General features: G+C 41.9%; 1 protein-coding gene across 2 annotated transcripts in view; it reads left to right on the top strand.

The window, feature by feature from the left end:
- Positions 1–22,025, top strand: part of LOC124060879 (contactin-associated protein-like 4) — a 77,758-nt gene that overhangs the window by 27,681 nt on the left and 28,052 nt on the right. For both annotated transcript variants that reach the window (XM_046392249.1, XM_046392250.1), the window contains 7 exons: positions 2,692–2,839; positions 3,298–3,501; positions 10,201–10,376; positions 10,993–11,139; positions 13,281–13,548; positions 14,376–14,525; positions 16,864–17,035. In XM_046392249.1, the coding sequence (XP_046248205.1) occupies positions 2,692–2,839; positions 3,298–3,501; positions 10,201–10,376; positions 10,993–11,139; positions 13,281–13,548; positions 14,376–14,525; positions 16,864–17,035 (1,265 nt within the window). The remainder of the gene's footprint in view (positions 1–2,691; positions 2,840–3,297; positions 3,502–10,200; positions 10,377–10,992; positions 11,140–13,280; positions 13,549–14,375; positions 14,526–16,863; positions 17,036–22,025) is intronic.

Below are 22,025 nucleotides of genomic sequence, written 5' to 3'. Positions count from 1 at the left end.
TAGTGAATGTTCCCCTGCATTTCTTTTTCTCTCTTAAAGTCATCCTCTCCCAGTATCTCATAGCATTGTCTAAGCTAGTACCCATTCCATGTTCCACTAAAGAGAGAGAGAGAGAGAGAGGGGGGGGAGGCTGCTGCAGAGTGAGTGATCACCACCAAGCAAACTACTGTACGCCAGAATGACAGAATGCAGATTCAGAGGCAGTCAAGCATCTCCTCTCTCCTTCATGGATGATGGTACACCCTTCTTGTTACAGTAGCAGCTTTTGATTCAGATTTGACAGGACACGATTTTCTCACAGTGAGGGATACAAACTCTCTGAAACCCGGGAGTCATCACTAAAAAGAGAGAGAACAGGGTATGACTTCTGGCAGCTTTAAAACTTGTTGATTTGACACTCGGCATGAGGAGTGATAAACCGAGATCAGCTCTCGGAGTGTTTTTAGAGCTCCATATATTAGTCAGGCCAGCTTAGTGTGTCAGTTAAGGAGGAGATCTGACTGCAAAAGCGCCTGTATTAGTCACAGCTTCTCACTGACTTCTCAGCTCGTTCTCCCTTGGCTCTGCAGCACTAGAAAATATGAGTACACTTTCTTAAGTACTGTACTTATTACACTTTTACTTATACTTGATTCAGTAATTATTACTTTATACTATAATCTACTAGATCTAGGCTCATAGATATATTTGCATGTATATAAAATTTATTTATTTATTTTAAATTTGTAACAGCTTTAACCACTAGTAAATTTTGAGATTTTTATGTTCATGTTATGTTCTGCAAGTCTGAACACTTACTATAACAAGGAGACGCATGTGCATTCATCTTACAGCATGACATTTGCATGAGTTGATTTCCTTAGGTCTTTAAGACATTGTTGCTAAGAAAGGTACATCGAGTACATCGAGTACATCTACACGTCTGTAAGCACGTCTAAGCTACCTAAATTTGATTGAGTGTAATTTTAGGGGCTCGTTTGATGCTAAACTGGCCACTGCACCATCTTCCTCACATAAGTCAACTGAAATTAAAACATCGTCACAGAGTGTGACATTTTATGTAGTTCAGTGTTGTTTGATTACACATGAAGAAAGTCAAGTGTGAACTACTCAGTACATGATACAAAGTGTTTGTCCACTACCCCGTTAATTATCCGAAACTTGTTGGATATCTCTCCTGCCATGCTTTGATGCTTTATCTGAGGTGAGGATGTCACATTAACATGGTCATCATAAATACTAAAACTGTCAACAAACAACAGCAGTACAGAGGCACTCTTGTGTCCTCGTTTCATTCCAGCGAAAATAACACAAAGAACTAAAAGCTAACTTTCTATATACACAGTGTTCAAAACAATGTTGAGCCTGTATGCAGCAGGTGCAGCAGACTGTTGCTCTTTTAGGCTGCTTAAGTAACAATTTTAATGCCGCACTTTAGCTTCCATTGTGGTATTTTTGTGTTGTCCTATTGATATTTTTACTTAAGGTAAGGGCCTGAGTTCTTCTTCCACCACTGTTCTCTGACTCTGCCCTCCCTCCTCCTCCTCCTCCTCCTCCTCCTCCTCTCGTTCTCTCCCTTCCTCTGTCTCCTTGACTGAGGTCTTGTCCGAGGCTACTCATATTTCAAAACATGCTCAGGAAAGTAAATGAGATGCCACTCTCCTCAGCCTCCTCAGCAGGAAACAGACCCGTTTGTTGAGCTTAACGCTTCACTGCCCAGCCAGCTCAGCCCTTCAAAGCGCTGAATACGGCAGTGAGATCACAATTATGCAGTGGCGGGGAAGCCAATTGCACCCACATAGCCACATCAGTACATGACACACACTCTCAAGTAGGGAGGGCAGACACAAGCGAAGCACACACACATACCATGAATGCAGTGCAATGTTTTATTCCCCTTCCCGACTCACAGATGTTAATATGTGGGTTCCTCTGTGTGTGCTACTTGTGTGTCTTCTGGAGAATCCAACTCACAGGGGGCTGATTGGGAAAATAGAGCCCATTAGTCTTTTAAGAGATGCTTGGCATGGAGACAGAATAGGTCCAAGAGTTATTGATCACTGGACGGAGAGAGGGAGAGACGTTATCAGCAGTTGGGATCAATGGCGTCTGTGAGCTCAAAGTTTGAAAATGCAGAAAGGCAGACTGTCTCTGGATTCAGGAGGTTACGAGGAGGTTTTCCTAAACACACCAAATCTAAATTTCAGCGACAACTAGCGGATCTCTTTGTTTTCTTTCTTTTCTTTTTATATCCCCTCCGCAAACAGCTTGATTACGATCTGCTTTTCCTGTCTAAGGTGCTTGAGGAGTGATTTACTACAAATAGTTTGCTGTCAGACCTTCACTGCAGCAGCAGATGGTGGAAGAAGGTTTACTTGTCACATGCAGTCATACTAAGGTCAGAGTCATGAAACTTATTCTCTGCATTTCCCTGAGGAGCAGCCATTATACAGCGCCCCGGGACCAACTCCAGATCTAAGACAGTGCCTCGGTCAAGAAAACCGATCGGAGAATTGACCTAAAATGCATATTTTGATGGTGAAGTAAACCGGAGCACATGGAGGAACCCACAGCTTCGGCCAGGAATCAAACCGGTGGTTAGGCGACAGCACTAACCTCTGAGTCACCACAAATATGGATGCCTATGGATGTAAAAATGAGGCAAATGAACACGTTGTTCTGTTGTTTCAGGCTCTTCCAGGTAACAGTAATGCCGACACTGTGGTCCAGTATAAACTTAAACAGCCAGTGATAGCCCGCTACCTCCGCCTGATTCCTCTGGACTGGAACCCCACTGGGAGGATTGGACTCAGATTGGAGATATATGGATGTAAATACAGTAAGTCCCCTCTCTGTATTTGACTTTGTAAAGTTTTGTCTTTGTCACGTGTGATATCACGTGATGCTGCAGTGGTCTCTTTTTATATGGTGGAAACAACGGCACTTTTGAGATGGAGATGTGGCATGAGGTTTGGGGAAAGCGGTGGTGATACTGGTAACACACATTTAGTTTTATGTTACACATTAACATGAATTCTGCTTTCACAACAATAACATTTAACTACACTCACAGATCTTTTTTGGTGCTCTGTAGTCGTTAGCAGAAACTAGAGCACATGGTTTCATTGTGGTGTTTGAAGAACATTAAGGGACCAACGTGTTTCCATTTCAGACACCAAAACCATCAGGCTGACTTAACTTAAACTGATAAATGTGTTGTTGGAGAATGAAGAACATCTCTCGCTCCATGTTGTTTGCATAATAAAGCTCTCGCTTCTATTTCTTCTTGTTCTGTAGCTTCTGATGTGGCCAACTTTGATGGCAGCAGCAGCCTGATCTACAGGCTGAGTGTATGGCCGACCTGGACGGGGATGGAGGTCATCTCTCTGAAGTTTAAAACACTGAAGAACTCTGGGACGTTGCTCCACGCGGTGGGGCGGAGGGATCACAGCCTCACTCTGGTGTTGGAGAAAGGACGGCTGCTGCTGTACCACCAAAAAGGTACGAAATCACTGGACAAGAGGCAGGAAAACAGATAAAGAAGTATTGGAATGATAAATGAATGAAAGAGATCATATTAAAAATCTATATGTAATATATTTATAAGAATATCTGGCATTACATGGAGAATATAGCAATCAGTCACAACACAACCGACAGGTGAAGTGAATAACCTTAATCATCTGTTTACACATGCAAGGTCCTGCCTGGAAACCTTGGGTTCTGGATGGTCTTTGACACACACCACCCACCTAAACATTGCAGACCAAATACCCCCAAGCTGGTCAGTGCACCCCGTCACATTTGGAAAAGAACTCAGGAATGTCTCAAGGACCACCACAACAGCATGCAGACTCCCCAGATCCCAACCCGATAGAGAATCTGCAAGTTGCACTGGAATAAGCCCAATCCACCCTCAATGCATAGGGCCCAAAGCATCCAACATTCTGATGCTGGTGACACGACAATGTTGCGGCTGATCAGTGTGCTGTTCAGTCTGCTGAACTCAACTAGATCAACATAGCTGATTACCGTAAATATAAACTTATATATATGACTTGCAGTTTGCACAAGGTCACAGTACACTGCTGTCAAATGCTGTCTTAATGCACATGTGGAATCTCAGACAAACACAATGACATCACTTCTTCTTCTGCTTCTTCACTCAGCAGACAAAATCCTTCTTCTTAAAAGAAGATTATGTAGCTAAAAAAAACTGCATAAACAAAGTCTGTAGAATCTGTTTAAAGTAAATTCTGGTTTTGGTGAGGACGGTTTACTCCTCATCCTCAGGACCTCCTGATAGCTGCTGATATGATGAGATTTGCTTTTTGGGAGAATTGTGTAATGATGAGTTTTTTAATCTAAACATCTTTTATCCTTTTATTTGTTTGGATGTTATTTTGCACTTTTCTCACTTTAATCTTCAAGTGCAGCTGGTTTTGATCCTTGACATACTGTGTGATGTCCCTAGAACGAGTGTGAAAGCTTTTCGACGACAAAACATCCGTAGTTGACTTCCTGAGGACAGGGACTGAAAGCCTGCGATGCAGGATGGCTGAAACTTTGGATAATTTGGATTTGATTAAGTTTTTTTATGTCTTTTGTAAAACTTTCCTGGCAGACTGCCGTTATTCCTGTCTGTTCATCCATTGTTCATTGCTCTGAGAAAATGTCAGCCAACGCCTAAACCAGGCTCAGGCTCCAGAGCGTCCACCATCCCCTCTCTATATAAGGAATTTAATATCAAGCACATTTTCTGTCCCCACAATGAACTAGAGGGAGCTTCAAGTCGATCTCCGTCCATCTGCTGGTTTGTTTGTGTGTTTGTCAGATGTGATTTCTAAGACATCACTGATCCAATTTTGAGAAAAGTCTGGGGAATTATGCTTTTTTCTGTTGTGGTGATTAGCTCAACACAGTGTTTATTTGTTTATCCATATGTCTCAAGCAATATCTCAGACAAAGTCTTAGATTTTCTACAGAAACTTGGTGTAGCTCACTATTGCAGGCATGTTGTTATTGCAGGTCAATACGAGGAAACATCCATGTTACAGAGGGGAAAACATGTTTACTCATGTTTTCGTTTTTTCTTTTTCTGGGCAGATTTTTTCTCACTTGCCTCGCCTGTCAACCATATTTGTTTCTTCCTCGCTCTGTTTCTGTCTCAGCTTGACATCCTCTCTCAAACTCTCTCTCTTTTAATCTATGATGGATTCTAGCAACATGTGTTAAGGGCGAGCTCGGCAAAGCACAGTGGGCCAGCACAGCATAACATGATCCATGGCCTCTGCCGGCCCAGAGTGGAACACTGTGGAGACTGTGGGAGGAAAAGTGTGTGTGTCTGAGTGTGCTGGTGTGAACGAGGTTAAACCTGAGGCGTTGTAGGACTGCTAGGCCATCGTATTATCACCATATGGCAGACCTCTCGTCAGCCATGACATCTGGCTGCTGGAGTCCTCTGCTGCTCTGCTCACCAGCAGTTCCTTACCTTCCTTTATTCAGGGTTGAAGGGGTTTTCTGTCATTTTAAAATTATTACATTCTGGGAATGTATAACTTGGAAAAAAAGGATTTAAACTTAACAGTATATTTACATTCAGAATCCTTCTTGATGTAATTCTTCATCTCCTTCTTCTTCTTCTCTGTATTGGTTTTTTGCATACAAACAAAGAGCAGAATTCAACAGTACAGATTCAAGTCAAGTCAAGTCAACTTTATTTGTATAGCCCATTTTTACAAGCAGTTTGTCTCAAAGGGCTTAACATAACATCAGCAACATCCTCTGCCCTTCGACCCTCACATCGACTAAGGAAAAACTCCCAGAAAAACCTTTAACAGGAAAAAATGTAAGAAACCTCAGGGTGAGCAACAGAGGAGGGATCCCTCACCCAGGACGGGCAGACGTGCAATGGATGTAGATGCAGATGACCGTAAATGACAGAGAAATGGGGAATGACATTCAAACAAAGATCCCTGTGAACCGGGAATGTTTGGAGCCATAGGGACACTCCTAATCTGCCATCTTAGTTTGAAGAAGCTGCTACAGGGGCAAAATTATGTTGGAATTAGATTGGTGTTGTGTACAGGTAGCGACAACAGTTGTTCTTTTGAAGAAAACATCACCTTTTACTACATGCAACAATCTCCAGCATTTGACCACAGAAGCTGGGTTTCAGCTGTTACTACTAGAAAATGCAAGGGATTTGGCGAGCGCATTAAGCGTATACTTTCCTGTGCTTCCTGCCATTCTTCACATTAGTCTTTGCCTCCATCTGTCACTCCTTCTCTACATTCTGACTATAAAAACCACTATATTGTCCAATTTCCTCTTGTTGGTAGTGGGTGGAGGAGCATTAATTCCCTGGTGGTATTGTCTACCTATCAGCGGTAGAGAGACGCTATCTGCAGAAGCCATCAGTCTGACATCAGCTGTGTGAGTGACACCTGTCACATATCCCGGCTGGACCCCAACTTAATAGTCAACAAACAGCTCAAAGAACTCAGGGTAGCAGGGAATGAAAATAAACAGAGCTCGGTTTTGTAGCAGAGGAGAGATTAGATTGAGCTATGATAATCCAGTGATACAGTTACGTCCTCTGCCTCCATCACAGCGCTGTCACTGCATGCTTTTGTCACTGGTTCTCTTTGTTTCCCTGTCTGCCTGGACCCTTTCTGTCTTTTCTATTTTCCTTTCTCTCTCTCCATTGTTGTTTATTACAGCTTTTCTTACGTGTTGCCCCAGTTCTGCCCCTGCTCGATTTTCTTTTTTCGAGTCGATTATTTGCCTTTTTGAATTGCATGCTTTTTGTCTTTTTCTCCTCTCCTCTTCTCTCCTTTCCTCTCTCACACACACCCACCCACACACACACACACACACACACACACACACTCCCTCCCTCCCTCTTCCACCTCCTCCCAGGAGTTTGCAGTCAGCAGACATTGTAATTTAGATCAATAGCTCGGAGCATCCGCTCTGAGCCATAGCGTGCTCCTCCACAGTCATCTGTTGGCAGGAGGAAGAGAAGAGAAGAGAAGAGGAGAGAAGAGGAGAGAAGAGGAGAGAAAGCCCAAACCAGGGGAGCAAAGATGAAACCTCGAGATTTTGATGCATTATCTCCATAGCTCCAGACTGGGAGCTATTCTCTGTGGCTCTTCATACTTATCTCCCCCATTTGGCAACCCGATCGCCTCTGTCCCTGGCCTCTTTTTAACAGTAAGACAAGTCACATCATGAGGAAAACAAGCTGGCTGAGACACAGAAGATCCAAAGACGGCTAATGATGGCTATCACTCGGCATTGGGGATATGTGTTGCTCATAAACACACAAAAATAAACAACTCGGGCAGAGCAGATGCGTTTTTGTTAAATTAATGATGAATGAAAACAATAAGACAGACAGACCAATAGGCAGACGGACTGGCAAACAAACAGATAAATACAATAGTGCGACGCCCCCTCTATCTCCCTGTGGCTGTACGAGCAGTTGGAATAAATTGACTGGCTCATTAAGATTTATGTCCACTAACCAAAACCATCTCATTTCCTCTCTGCTTTACATTCATCAAAATGTCAGTTTGCTATATTGTAGCTCGCTGCTTCATAATTCAGTTCAATTCTGAACTGTCACCGGGAAGCTGTAACACACAGCAGTAAACACACTGAGGGCGAGTGTGTCCTGCTCCAGCACATTCTGGACGAATGGTGTTAAGTATTGCTGACTAAATTAGGATGGCATCAGAGAAAGAAAAAGCTGCACGTTAAGTGAAAAACTGTCTTTTCTCTTTATCCTCAATAATAAGGACATGCGGTGGTTGGTTTCTGGTTGCTGGTTGATTTTGTTTTTGTTTGGTTTTTTTAGTGCAATAAGTGATTATTTTATAAGACTATTTCAGATGTTAGTGAAAAAAAAACCAGTAGCGTGATTGCAAATGTTTTCACTAATCGCACAGAGCAGCAACATCCAGATCTTCCCTGGAGGCGTCTGTTGAAATGCAATGAATCTCGTTGGACAACGTGTGCCAGTTGGAAGAGGGGATGGAAGGCAATGAATTGCGGTGATTACTGTTGCATTTTCTTACTCTGTTCCACTTTTTGCTGCAGTGATTTACAGTGAGCCTCCAGGAGCAGCTGCTGTAAAACAGCCTCGTCCGGGTTTCAGCCAGCAGCCTTGTTTTTTCAGGGGTGACTGAAACTGCTATATAGCCAAGGGACTTTGACTGGAACACAGTTTCCTGCTGTATAATAAGTTTCTCATTCGTTATGTTTGCTGCAGCTTGTATCTCAAGATAAAGAAAGATGACAAGCCGCACACATATCTAGTCAAGGGGGAAATGTCAATGATTGGTCACTCTGTGAGAGAAAATCTGTACTTTTCTGTATTTGAGGGACATGTTTTTGCTTTTTCTTGTCAGATACACTGTGATCAAACCCCCGAGTCACCAGGAAGTACACGGACAGATTTTACATAGACTTGCAGATCACCAATTGACTTATTTCAGTTATTGAAATGTGGCAGAGAACAGAAGTAAATCGATTAATCTGCTGATTATTTTTTCAGTTAAGCAGATAATCATCATTAATCAGCTATAAAAATTTTCCCCCAAAATATACAAAAAAAGAAAAAAAAAACAACAAAAAAGTACAAACAGAAATCTTCAAATCGAATGTTTCTTTAAATAATGGTCTAAAAAAAGTCAGTTTACTTCAGAGGGAAATAAAGCGAGTGGAGCACATGGAGTCTGGAACCAGAGAATCTTTGGCATCTGTGCTTGAAAAGTCACTCACACACTTAATCAATCAAAGTAGTCGCAAAATCATTTTCTGTTAACTCACAAATCATTTATATATGTAGCTGCTTTATTATACTTTATTATACACCTTTTTTTTTTTTTTTACATTTTGTCAACGTTACCAAGTAATAGGAACATCTAGTTGTTTCCTGTTCTTCTTTGTGTATTCATATGTGCTTTTCACATTCTTTCACATGCTTTGACGATATGTTTTGTTTTGTTTTTTTGATTCAAACTTCGTGCCAGTGACTTCCCAGTAAACTGAATCAAAGAGACCATGAGACGCACGTGACGCAGCAGTCACACTCTTTCCATCAACATGACGCTGCTGTTCACCCCCCAGTTTGTTTTATGGTAATAAACTCAGTTTCTAGCTGTGACTAAAGCTGAGAATTGGTTTAGAGAAAGTACATTATTTTTACAGCCAAGCTGTATTTCAAATATGTCGCACCATGCCACGATGAAATGCTGAAACAATTATAACAGTCTGCCTGCTGATAAGACCTGTCATTGTCGTCCTTCATAAACAGATTTAGAGCTTGAGCAAAGAGCCATAATGGAATAGCAGACAGAATACGATAAGGTGATATTGCCCCAGGGAACTGTCTGGGAACGCAGACTCCTGGAAAGTGGGAACTGGTGTTCAGTGCAAACTCCTCAAATTAAAGACAAGAACATTCAATATTAGTCTGCTCAGTATGGGTAAATCAAGCAGTTATTGCCTCAAAGTGTCCTCACAGCCGTGCAGAGAAGGAGAGGAGAAAGGAGGCAAATTAGAGTTGACAGACAGAAAGAAAACTATCTATCTATCTGTCCATCTATCTATCTATCTATCTATCTATCTATCTATCTATCTTTTGAAGTAAGTGTCCTTTATAATTAATGACTTGGTGTAGCTCCCTCCTTCTGTTGTAGCTCCTTCTGTCAGCAGAAACTCTTTACTCTCCCAACGTGTTAGGGGGATGCAGAGATGGATCCACCAGTTTGGACCTGCAGGTGTTTGGTCTGCCATTAATTATGCCCTGCTGTCATTTTGCAGCATCATCATTTATCGCGGTGGGTCCTCCGTGTGCTCTAATGAGAGAGGGTGACCTCGGTGCCCTCAGCTCTCTGTGTGAAACAAAGATGAAAATATTCCACTAAACCTGAAAAACCAAACATGGTTTTACAGATCCAAGAAACACCAGGCATTTTACTCTGATTTCTACTTTTGCCCTTGTTTAAAATGCATTATTGGAGGACACGAAGACCTTAAAGTGTTGTTGAGGTACCTCAGTGTTGTTGAGGTACCTCAGGAAAGAATCAAAGTTTCTCAGCAGGAGTAAGAGGATTTCTGCATGAGCTGCCATCAAATGCACCTTTATGACAACACAATTGATTGTTTTCTGCATCCTCACCTCCCTCTCAGGTGTGAGTTCATCCTCTGGTGGACAGCTTCTTGTTTCTCTGGGAAGTCTGCTGGATGACCAGCACTGGCACTGTGTAAAGCTTGAGCGGCTCAGCACTCACCTCAACCTCACCGTGGATGAAAACACTCACCAGGTTCACGTACCAGCTGAGCTCAGCCACTGGGACGTTCAGCAGGTGAGAAGACATTTTGCACCACACACACACAAAAAAAAACAACACACACACACACATCAAAGTGGTCCATTTTTCAAAATATGGTTTTGTGCTTTTCCTGCAGACGTTGTGGCTGGCGAAAGATTGAATATTGCATGTTTTATGGGATAAAAATGTTTCAAAATAATCACTTAATAATCACTCACTACTGAAACCGCCCCTTCAGCATGATTCTCTTCTTCCCCTGGCAGTTTGTTTACTGTTTATAAATGTCCCATTGTACATTTAGTTCAATGATTGGCTTCAAGGAACATAACTATTTTTTTATTTATTGACCAGCTTACTCCCTAGTTGAACTAAAGCATCAAAACAACCAGGTCTCCTGACCTGTGAACAAGCACAGCCTGTTCAAAAGCCAGCAAACTAACCATCTAAAAAGGATGACGTTGTCGTACATGAGGACACGAGCCAGAAATTATGCATTTTAGTGAAGTAAGATCGTAGAACATATTGAGTCAATCAATGAAGAGACAAATGATAAAAATACAAACTGTAACCTTAAAAGCCTGCATTGGTCACAACTACTTTTGCTTTTTGTTTTTACATACCAAATCACACGTATTGTTCTCTTGTGCAGCTAAGTTTGGGAGCTGTCCAGAGCCATGGACTGCAGAAACCCATTCTGTCCATCAGGAACTTCCACGGCTGCCTGGAAAACCTGCTCTTCAATGAGCTCAACCTGATAGCTTTGGCTAAAAAGAACAACCACCAGGTCTCTGTTATGGTGAGTTATTGTGTTTCGGCATGCTTATGGAAATCTGCCACTCAGCAGTCATAAGAAGGTATCAAAACATAAACAACAATAACATTAGGCCTATCCTTCATGTTACCTAACAACAATAACAACAATAATAACATTAGACCTTTACTTCATTGTACCAAATAACAGTAACAATAACATGAGACCTTTATTTTAAGTGCTCAAATATGGTCACTTGCCCGACAAAGGGTTAAGGTGGGGGAGGTATTAAGTGGACAGGTGGGGCTAAATCAGATGGCTGTGGGCCTCACCCTTTAAAGCAAAATAATACTCTCTAGACTGGTTGTTGCTTTTTACTCGTGAACAGACAAAATTCTCCAGAGTTTCAAAATGAAATATTTCACGAATGTCAGGAAGAGTACAGAGTGATTTTCAGTAGGCCTGCAGTGTAGGAGGGAAATCTATAAACTTGTACTAACGTCATTCAGTATTGCAATTGCAATATTGGGTACATGACTTGCAATAAATAAACAATGCTGAAGTGCCAGTATGTGTTCTTATCTCCTTCCTCAGCTGCTGTGCAGGCTGACCTCCTGCTCGCCACCAAATTGACATCAGCTAATCTGAGAGGTTAGCTGATGGCGAGCTGGGGCCAAACTGTGTGAATGCACGGCGCATGAATCCAGGGCTCCATCTGATAGAGAGTGAATGTACTGCATGTGGAGGTGATGATTTTTTTCATCTTTTGTTAAAATGACTTTACAATTATCTATCAGCTACTTAATTTTGAGTAGCTGCTGTTCAGGGGTTGGGCTCGGCCTCTTACTTCCAATTTGTGGCAACAGTTTGTTGAAGGCCCTTTTCTATTCCAGCATGACTGTGTCCCAGTGCACAAAGCAAAGCTCCATAAAGACATGGTTGGATGAGTTTGGTGTGGAAGAACTTGACTGGCCCACACAGAGTCCTGACCTCAACCCCATCCAACACCTTTGGGATGAACTGGAATGGAGATTGTGAGCCAGGCCTTTTGGTCCAACATCAGTGCCTGCCCTGTCTATATATATAGAATGTGATATCATTAAAGTTCCTGTTGTGTCCCAGTACTTTTGTCTATATAGTGTATGTTCTGATGTCAAATTCATTTACTTTCTAATTTCATATCATTTATGCATGTGGCCTTGGATATCTCTTGATCACACCAGCAACTCATTATTTTTGTCCTTTAGTTTCTCAGTTATTACTGTTCCTTATTGGTGTTGTAATCAAGTGCTGCCATGATGAAAAACTTTAGAACAAGTTGATTCTTTTGTTCACTTCAGACTTTTTCTGCTCTTCCTCCCCTTGTTTTCTCCTCTTCCCTCATCAATGTCATTATTATGCAAATGGTCACTGTCACGATTATTATTTTCGTCATGTGCATCATCATCCTCTTTATTCTTATACCCATCATCGTCATCATCATAACCATTAGCATCATCATAATCTCCTTCATTATCATCACCAATGTCATCACTTGCACATTTTGGTGTTAGAAAGCCCAAAGCGAAAAAAAAAAAATACTAGAGAAGAAGAAAAATGAATCAGGAGCAAAAGATGAATGAGAATGAGAGAAAGAATGAAACTGAAGCATATTATTCAGAACAGAAACATTTATTTAATATGAATTTTATGCTACCACGATAATGTGAATCAATGTACAAGATACGCCTCACAGGAGCACTAACCATATCATATATTCATTGTGCTAAATATCTTTTATATCTGTTTTCCTCCACAGGTTATTTAGTTTTTGGGTGGCATTATGGAACTTTTTTGTCATGCTAGTGCCTCTCAATGTTGTATTGATCTGAAAACAGCTGGCCTGACTCCACTTCATCCATTGCATCATTCCTGTTTCCCGGTAAGGTGATGTGAGGCAAACAGTGAAAGTGGGTGCAAGTGCTGTGTGACTTTAGGTCTACTGGCTTATTTTAGCTGCTCAGCTAATATCAATATGGTAATACAGGTGTCCTTTTCCAGAGAGCTGCTGATGAGACCTCAGTGACATCGAGTCAAACTGACTCAGCCTCTGCAACTAATGAATATTCATGTATTATTATCTCTTTCATAATCATTTCTCTCTCTCTCTCTCTCTCGCTCGCTCCCCTCCCTCCTCTCTTTCTCAGGGCAATGTGACCTTTTCTTGTGCTGAGCCAGTTTCGGTCGCTGTGACGTTCACAGAGTCCCAGAGCTTCCTCCAGTTGCCAGGACTGACATCGTGGTCCTCGGGAGTTGTCTCTGTGGCGCTGCAGTTCCGGACGTGGAACAAGGCGGGGCTTCTCTTGACTTTTGAACTCCCGCAGCAGGGGGGCACGGTCTGGCTGTACCTGAGTGAGGCCAGACTCCGTCTAGAGATCAATGAAGCTGGCAGGGCCCAGCTGGAGCTCAGCGCAGGTCCGTCCAGTCATGATTTTGCAGACATTGTCATTTTGCAGAGAGAATGTCTGTCTAAAACGATGTGGTGGTGGGTCCTTGAATTTGAGGAAACTGGCTGTGGAAAGTCTGTGAAAAGTCTTTGCATTTGATGTTTAAGAAGATGTGGGACCCTTGTTGTTGTTGTTGTTGTGTAACACAGACATCACAGTGTGTTCTTATAATTCAGATTTGGTGCATCTAAGCACAAAAAACAGCAAAAAAGCATTCAATGGAGTTTTCACAACAAAAGTGAATTGTTTAACTTGCTCAAAGTCATTTTTTGAAGCAGAGGAAGTGGCTGTTCTGGTCCCGTCATTTCCATTCACACGTAGTCCACAGCACTGTATTAGGCCATTTTGTGTAATGCTCTTCATTTTCCCACATACTAGAAGTCTTGGGCTTTGACCTGCATGTAAGGGCCTTCATTAGTGGATAATTTGCTTCAGTTCAGCCACAGGTGGTCAGATGTGGGCAAAGTTGTAACCCCTGTGAAACTCTGTCTACCGTGGAGGACTGTGAGATGTGGGTGGAAGCTCCAGTAAAAGTTTTTGTTAATTCAAGGACTGATTTTTCCCCAAACTTGTCTGCTCATTATTAAGTGCAACACTCAGATTCACTGCTCTGTGCAGCTCTACGAGGCCACAACATCTTCATTAACTTTAATGAACTAAAAAAGGAATCATGATCCTGTTTTGCAGCCAAACCCAAAAAGGCAAAAACATGAAATTAATTGCTGGTTACCATGAGATTGAAATGTTTACTAACTAAAAGTGTTTTTGCATTTGTGTGTGTGTGTGCACATAAAGGTTCAGGTCTGAATGACGGTCAGTGGCATTTGGTGGAGATGAACTCCAGACAAGATCATCTGAGCATCACGGTGGACAAAGACGAAGGAGCCACCGCTCACATGAACATCCCACTTCCTCTAACCGCAGATAGTCAACTCTTCTTCGGTGGTAAGAACACGTGAAAGAATGTGTGTGTTTCTGTTTCTGTCTCTGTGTGTGTTCAACCCAAAGCCTTCTCTTGTCAGATATTTTAAGTATTGTGCTGACATGGGCATTTAGAACTGGTTAAAATTCGTGGCGGTACTCAGGTAGTAGTTATTATCTCCTGATCTCCTGTGGAGGTTTAGTGCCGCCCACAGAGGGATGAAGTCATAAAGCTGCTTGGTGTCTGCCTCTGCGCTCCCTCCTCCCTTTCCCTCTGTCTTTCTATGGTGTTTCCTTTCTCTTGTACTTTTGTCTTTCCTCTTTCCCAGCTTTCTTTTTGCTTTTTGCTCATCCTCGATGCATTCTTGCCTCTCCAGCCACCTTCCTTTTTAATTTTTTCTTTCTTATCTTTTGTTTTCCTCTCTAAACAAACCCGCATACAAATAAAGGCTGTAGAGACATATAAGCCACATGTTAATTCACCTGCAAGATTATATAACACAGTCAAACACAAGAACACAAAAGAAAAATATTCTGTCAGTTTGACTCCAATAGTGATTTGGAGTGATTTTTAATCCTCAAAGTGAAATGCATCATTGTCACTACCAGAAGGCAAACAGCTCCAACAAAATTTTCTTTTGAGGTCCTAAAATTCAAAGTGACAACAAACAGTGACTCATCTTTCCTCCCTGCTCTGCTGGGAGGTGTCGAACTGTGCGAACTGATGGGCTGACTGCAATTAGAGCAATGCAGAGCCTGGAGCAGGAAGGCTGCATTTGGCCACAAAATGCCACCATCCAGGATCAACCTGAAACATGAATCACTGATGGACAAGCGGATCCTATGGCGGCGGCTGTCACCTGCGCAGCAGATGTTCAGGGTAACGGTGCATGTGTGAAAGGGGCTTACAAAAGCCACCTCAGATCTGCCTATGCAGAGGGTTCATATGAGGATAAACGTTATACACAGGGCTTAATGACATGGAGAACAAAAACGCTTAAAACTGCTTAAAAAATAACAAAAAAAGTAGATTCTGCAGCAGTTGTGGAATAATAAATCTCTTCCCCACAATGAATATGAAAAAGCAAAAGAGCAGCGAGGGAAGCCTCGTTTCTCCCCATCAGAGAGACGATCCAGTCCACAGGCGTGAATGGTGATCCATTTTAACGTGAGGGGCTAAGAGTTGAGATGGTCAAGCTACTGCTGTCAGTGTTTTCTGTAATAATTCTTGAATGATGTTGGCAGTTATGAAGTGTGTTGGCCTCTCTCACCCCATGTCACAAGTGAAAGTGGCATAAATTGACAACTTGTGACTGAGTAAAAAAATATTCAGCGTTCTTCACAGTCATGAAGGATTCACACTGAGATTTGTGATTAAATCATTATCGCTTTTAACACACACTAAGGTGAGTTTTAACCCCACGCAGTCAATCAGTAAAGTTTGAACCTTATAATGAAGCTGGCATTCATGACTTCTCACATGAGGTGATGAAGAAGGCAAAGACACTCTGAACCTTCTGGTAATCACTCGACAGATTTCAAAATAGATGAATATGTAGGGCTTCACCAAATGTTATTTTGAATGAATATTCAAGCTGAAGAAAAAAGTTATTGGACAAAATCCTCAGTTTTAACAGTGTTAGAGCAAAAACAGATTTTTTTTCTTATTGTGGTTATCTAAATGTAATTTATGGTGCTTTCAGACTGCTGTCAGTCTGCCCTCTTGATAAAAAATGAAATAGATGCTCCACATCATTGGAATGCTTATTTAGAATTTGAATAAATCAAACTGTTCAGTTCAGTGCATTCATAAGTTTAGAGTTTACATGACAACTAAGGGTAAAACAAACCCGATCAGAGTTTTTTTTTGCACTTTGTACTTAATGTGTCGCCACCACTCGCAGGTACCTCAATGAAGTTGCCGTACTAATCTGACGCTCCGCTGTGCAGGTGCATGCAGGTACATGCAGATACATGTGCATGGCTGGTTTCAGCTGACTGAGTGCCCTACAGCAGCTCTTGGTGGTGGTTTCTCCTTAGATGTGAGGAACTCATTCATGATTTTAAACATGTTTTATAGTCATGAGACAGACATAGATGTCTCTCAGTTATCAGTGTGTCCCCTGTGAACTCAGTCTACATGCTAATCGTGTTTTTCATGCTTGTATCAGTCATCAAAACGCAATTAACAGAAGTTAAGGAGACACAGACTTTGTCGGCATAAATGGAATCAGTTTCATGTTTATGATGGTGATGTTGGTGATTGTTCTGTGTTGTTCATCCTACCAAGAAAATAACATTAAAACAAGAACAAGGTTGCTGCCTACCTGCTGACTGAGTATCATGTTGTTTCCCTCCCCAGGTTGTCCCGTTCAGGACAGCAGTGTGGACTGTTGGAACCCCTTCAGAGCCTTTCAGGGCTGCATGCGTCTGTTGACTCTGGATAACCAACCTGTCGACCTGATCAAGGTGCAGCAAAGGCTGCTGGGAAACTACAGCCACCTGCAGATTGATATGTGTGGCATCATCGACAGGTCAGTCTCCTGAAGTTCCCTGTGAGTTCTGTCACCCCTGATGAACTCACACACCTTCCCACAGGTGTCTGAATGGGACGCCATGCAGGCCAACAGCATATTTTATTTCTGTGTCACCAATTTACTTTAAGATTTCTCCTTTTTCCTCCCACCGTCTTTCCTCTGGATGTTCCTCTGCTTTTGTGGTTCAAAAAGCGTTTCCGCAGTCATTTTGGGATTTGTGAAAACAATTATAGAAATAAGTACTCGGTTTGTGGTTTATTTGCATTTCGCGCCCTGTTTGGTCCACACGCCCACACATGGTTTTTCTTCTTGCCTTACACAGATGGAAAATTCAGTGTCATTAGTTGCTGTCCTCTTTGAACTCAGCTGAGACCCCAAGTACTGATAGAAACAGGGACTTGTAGATGTTACGTATTTTGACTTCAACAACAAAAATACTCCGTTCTGTAAGGTTGATTGACTGGACTTGGCAAATGTCATTCTGTGGCTCTAAAAATAAGACATGGGAATGATCATTTATTGTGACATTCAGTGTTTTCTATCTTTTCCTCTGCAAATTCCATGAGGAATAGAAACCAAGCCAACAATTTATTATTCCTCTGTGCCAAAAGCCAACTGAAATATATCAACGAGACACTTGTTGGACTTTTTCTCCCACATCTTCCTACGTTACCTTGAAACTTGGCCTCGGTTATTCATTTTCAGTCAAACACATGTAAATACATTCCAAATCAAGCATTTCTAATCTCAGTAGTAACAAATGAGAGACTGAGAGACACGAGGCAGTAATCGAGAGTGGCATGCTCGATATCAGCCAGAACAAAACTAGCACAGATGTATGTTCAACCTACCAAGGAGATTAAATCAATAGGAGACACGACCCTGACCTGCTGGAACGTCAGTGTGGGCAGAAGCTGCCACTTTGGACAGCCTCCTTTGCTGCTGACTGACTGCAGGATCAGGACCTTGGAGAGCTCTGCAGCCTGCAGTCTGGACTCTCAGCTCAGCGATTACTGCAGTTGCAGGCATATTTTTGTCTTGCCAAACACACTCATGTGATACAGATGGTTTGTGTGGTTTTCATACACTGACAGGTGAACAGAAATATAACAAACATTCACTACTAAAGTGATAAGATGCATGAAGGATGAATACAGAATATTCCTTTTAACTCTTTCCCTAACCCTTTTCACCCCTTTCTGGTGAATGTGATATTCAAAATAAACCATGTGACATCTGACTGACTTTTTTTCTCAAGGGAAAGTTCAGGGGGAGAATATCTCCTATAATCCACACACCGTTAAGGAAATCTGAACTCTCTCTATCTGCGGTGGCTAAATCACTTATTTATAACGTAGAATGAAAAAGATCATGTTGAAAAATCCCTTCCTGAGATACAAGAGACACTGAGATTGAAAAAGAGAGCACCGGCAGCCATTTATTAATCCAAAACTCCCATTTTTGACCACTTAATACACTGACTGTTCCTGAGGAGAGACTGAAAGATGTTCTGTACTGCCAAGAGGATTTCTGAGAGGCAAATGTATTTCAACTCAATGCCGAAAATGGGAAGAAGGTTCTTCCTAAGTTGTCACTGAGAGTATAGAATCTGATCAGTGAAAAGACTACTGCTACTGTAGACAGGAATATGACAGTAAATCATACACATCAGGATAATGGTGCACCAATTCATACATTTTCTGCCCAAAGGCACTCATGGTGTTGCACTATGAATGCCTTTGGGGGGGATTGTACATACAAAAGTGATAGAAGCTGTTATTGCAAGGAATGGAAAAAAAATTACCAAAATTAAAAAAAAATTGAAAGTGGCATCATTTGTTTGATGACAAGCAAACATCCGACAGGACTTTTGCTCGAAGCAAACTTAGACACGCTTGTTGTGAAGTCTCTGGACTTTCTCCTGCCTCTCGCTGACCTCTCTCCTCACTGTGCGAGTGCCTGCTTTGAAGCAGGACAGATTAAGCTGTCAGAAGGCAGTAATTCTGACCTCTTTGCTTCTGTCCCATTCCTGGCAACTTAATAATACAGCTTGTCAAAACACTCACACATCCACAAATAAGAAGAAACACAGGTCACCAAGAGGTGCTGTCTTCTTGCTTTGTCTGACCGCCTGAGTACCTGTCAGCCGGTGATGATGATGACTTGTCTGTTGCTCATTGTGACCAGAGACTCGCACAGACACGCACATCTTCCTGTCACGGTCCTGTGTCACTCCCAGACTCTCTCCTGTGTGTGTGTCTGTGTGTGTGTGTGTGTGAAGAAGTGGCAGGTAATCCAAGACCAGGTGAAGAGCAGACTGAAAGGATGAAATTACATACCTTTCCTCTCTCTCTCTCTCTCTCTCTCTCTCTCTCTCTCTCTCTCTCTCTCTCTCTCTCTCTCTCTCTCGCTCTCATGCTGTTCACCAGACTGCAGTTATTTGAAGTCTTTGTCGGACATCCCAGTCTACCTGTCCAGTAAAAGCTTTCAGATCAGGGCAGGTTGCTGTGCTGTGTTGGTTTAGCCAGAGGCAGCAATAGAAGCCTTGGATGCGAGGCCTGTGATCCAAGCTGTGTTACAGGACACTGTCACACCACACTAGTGAGTTTTAGATAAGCTACAAAGTCCCTTCCCTCAGTTAATCCAGTCTTCCTGTGATCTGAGGTGTAGCGCAGTTTGCTGTCACATTGCATTGCAAATTGTTAGCCGAGCTGGGAGCCCTACAGGGATTTATAGAGGAAAAAGTGTTTGTAAAACTCGAAACTTTTAGCCTTGAAAAAGATGTATGCTAGATTTAGAGATACAGGCTGCAGCACAGTTCACCGTTTGACCCTGGCTTGTGCTTCTGAATTTCCCTGTAATTTCCTCCAGCTTGAGGCTTCGTACGCTGGCCTCAGCCAACTGGATGCTGAGACAATGACAAAAAACTTCACCAACACCGCTGGAATGAGTTGCCTCCTGTAGCTGCAGATTGCCAAGAAAAGTTTAATTTTCCCAACTTCTGCAGTGCAGTGGCAGTCAGACCAGAGTGGGTGCAAAATGGGTGCATGTGTGCAGACATTTGTCTACCTGCTCTTCTTCTCTGCTCTCACTATTACGATAAAGTGTCTTCTCCAGCCATTCATTCTGAAGCCTGAATGGGAGAAGAAGAAGCCTGAATTGTGGTATTTTTTATGTGCTTAGCATCCAATTAATTTACAGAGGAAATTATGTTTACTAGTTTTACCGTGTTTACTTTTCATCACCATGTTGATCTCCAAATGAAAGTGAGTTTTGAAAAATTTGAAACAGTGATGATGTTTTGAATGTTTTCTTCCCTGTTTAAATCAGGATGGACCTCTAGGATTGCACAGGTGAGGAAAGTCCCAAAATGTGGGGAAAAAAAGAAAAATGATCCCCTCAAACAAACAGCTGAAACAGTAACATTTTCAGATTTGTGCTTATTCGCTTTCCTACTGAGAGACACACGAGAAGGCATCGCTCTCGCTACAACCAGCAGCCACGTAGCTCAGCTTAGCATGAAGACTGGAAAGATGAAGAAAACCACTTGCATCTGTTTTTTGTGATTCAGCCTTAGCTTTGAGAAGAACCACTTTAATAACGAACGTAATAAATAAGCACTCTGGACTGAAACAGAATCATAAGGAAAAAGTCTTTGGAACCGAGACTGATGAGAATTGGTGGAAGAAATCAGTTGATTGGTTAGAACAGGAGCAAAATTTTCTAATGATCGTACCTGCTGCTCATCAAAACCACTTTGGCAGTAAAAAAGCAGCTCATCCATTGCTATTGATTTCAACCGGCGTCATTTTTCTTTCTCTTTTTTCCCTGTATGAACTCAGCCTGTCTTTCAGTCCCTCTCACTGCAGTCTCCTGACCTCATTTCCTCAGGTTCACTGTCCAAATACAATTGATATTCAGTCACAGGCTCCACCTCGCTGCTGCTCTCTTCATCCACTCTGTCCTCCGTCACCCTCAGCCGCCTGTCCTCACCTCTTCCTTAACCATCTTCACTGCTTTTGTCTCCTGTCATCTCACAACCACTCGTGCTCCCCAACTCCTAAATTCTCTCCTTTCTTTCATTCTTTTGGATACCCAACTTTGCTCAGGGGAGATTTTGTGTGGGTGTGTTTATGGTCTCTTGTACTTCTATCTTTGTGAGGACCATTGTGAATTTTAGACCTTGAGATGGAGGATATTTTGGTTGAAAGGTAACTTTGGTATTTTTCAGCTTCAGTCTATTTTCCTGTCTTTTTGTGTCTAAGCGACTAATGGGGGACAGCAGGTTTTTTTTGTTTTTTGTTTTTATTTTCAAAATTTGTCCAGTTCTGAACAAAATCCCTGCAGCCATCAGCCCTGAAACTGTGTGAATGCTATTTTAACCAGCATTCAAAGTCTTATTCTTTAACAGAAAATTCTGTCTCTGTGAGGATCGTTTCCATAAAGTCGTGAGACACTTAGAGTAACAATCTGAGCCTGAAACAAGAGCTGTACTGTACTTCGACACAATAGACTGACTATCCTTTTTACAGCTCTTTTCGTTTAAAAAACACATAATTTACCTATTTCTTTAAATATATTTTATTTTTAATGTGTTCTTTCTGTTTTATATTATACGATTATATTATTTTTCTCACACTTACTGCTATGCATAAACATATTGTACCAAGGCAAATTCCTTGTCAAAAAGAGTGTAGACTGTGTTTTATGGACGAGTGTTTCCCACTGGTACAGATGTTACTTTATTCGGATGTCTAGCACAATTATATTATGTATTACAACAGTAAAGCTCTTCTGGGATTTATTTATGTGCAGTTATAAGGATTGGAAAAAACATAAAAACACTATGCTTATTGGGTCAGATGTCAGAATCACTGTTAATGCAGTGCTCTGGTGTGCTGTACATTTTGCCCATTCCACTGCAAATATAAATTAGCTTATTAGTAGTCAATTACAGTTGGTTTAATTGCGCTTGGTCCCAGCAAAA

This window comes from Scatophagus argus, chromosome 6 (genome assembly GCF_020382885.2).
Source record: "Scatophagus argus isolate fScaArg1 chromosome 6, fScaArg1.pri, whole genome shotgun sequence".
NCBI lineage: Eukaryota > Metazoa > Chordata > Actinopteri > Scatophagidae > Scatophagus > Scatophagus argus.
Note: the sequence above shows the minus strand (reverse complement) of the source record. Positions and strands in the feature narration are given on the sequence as shown.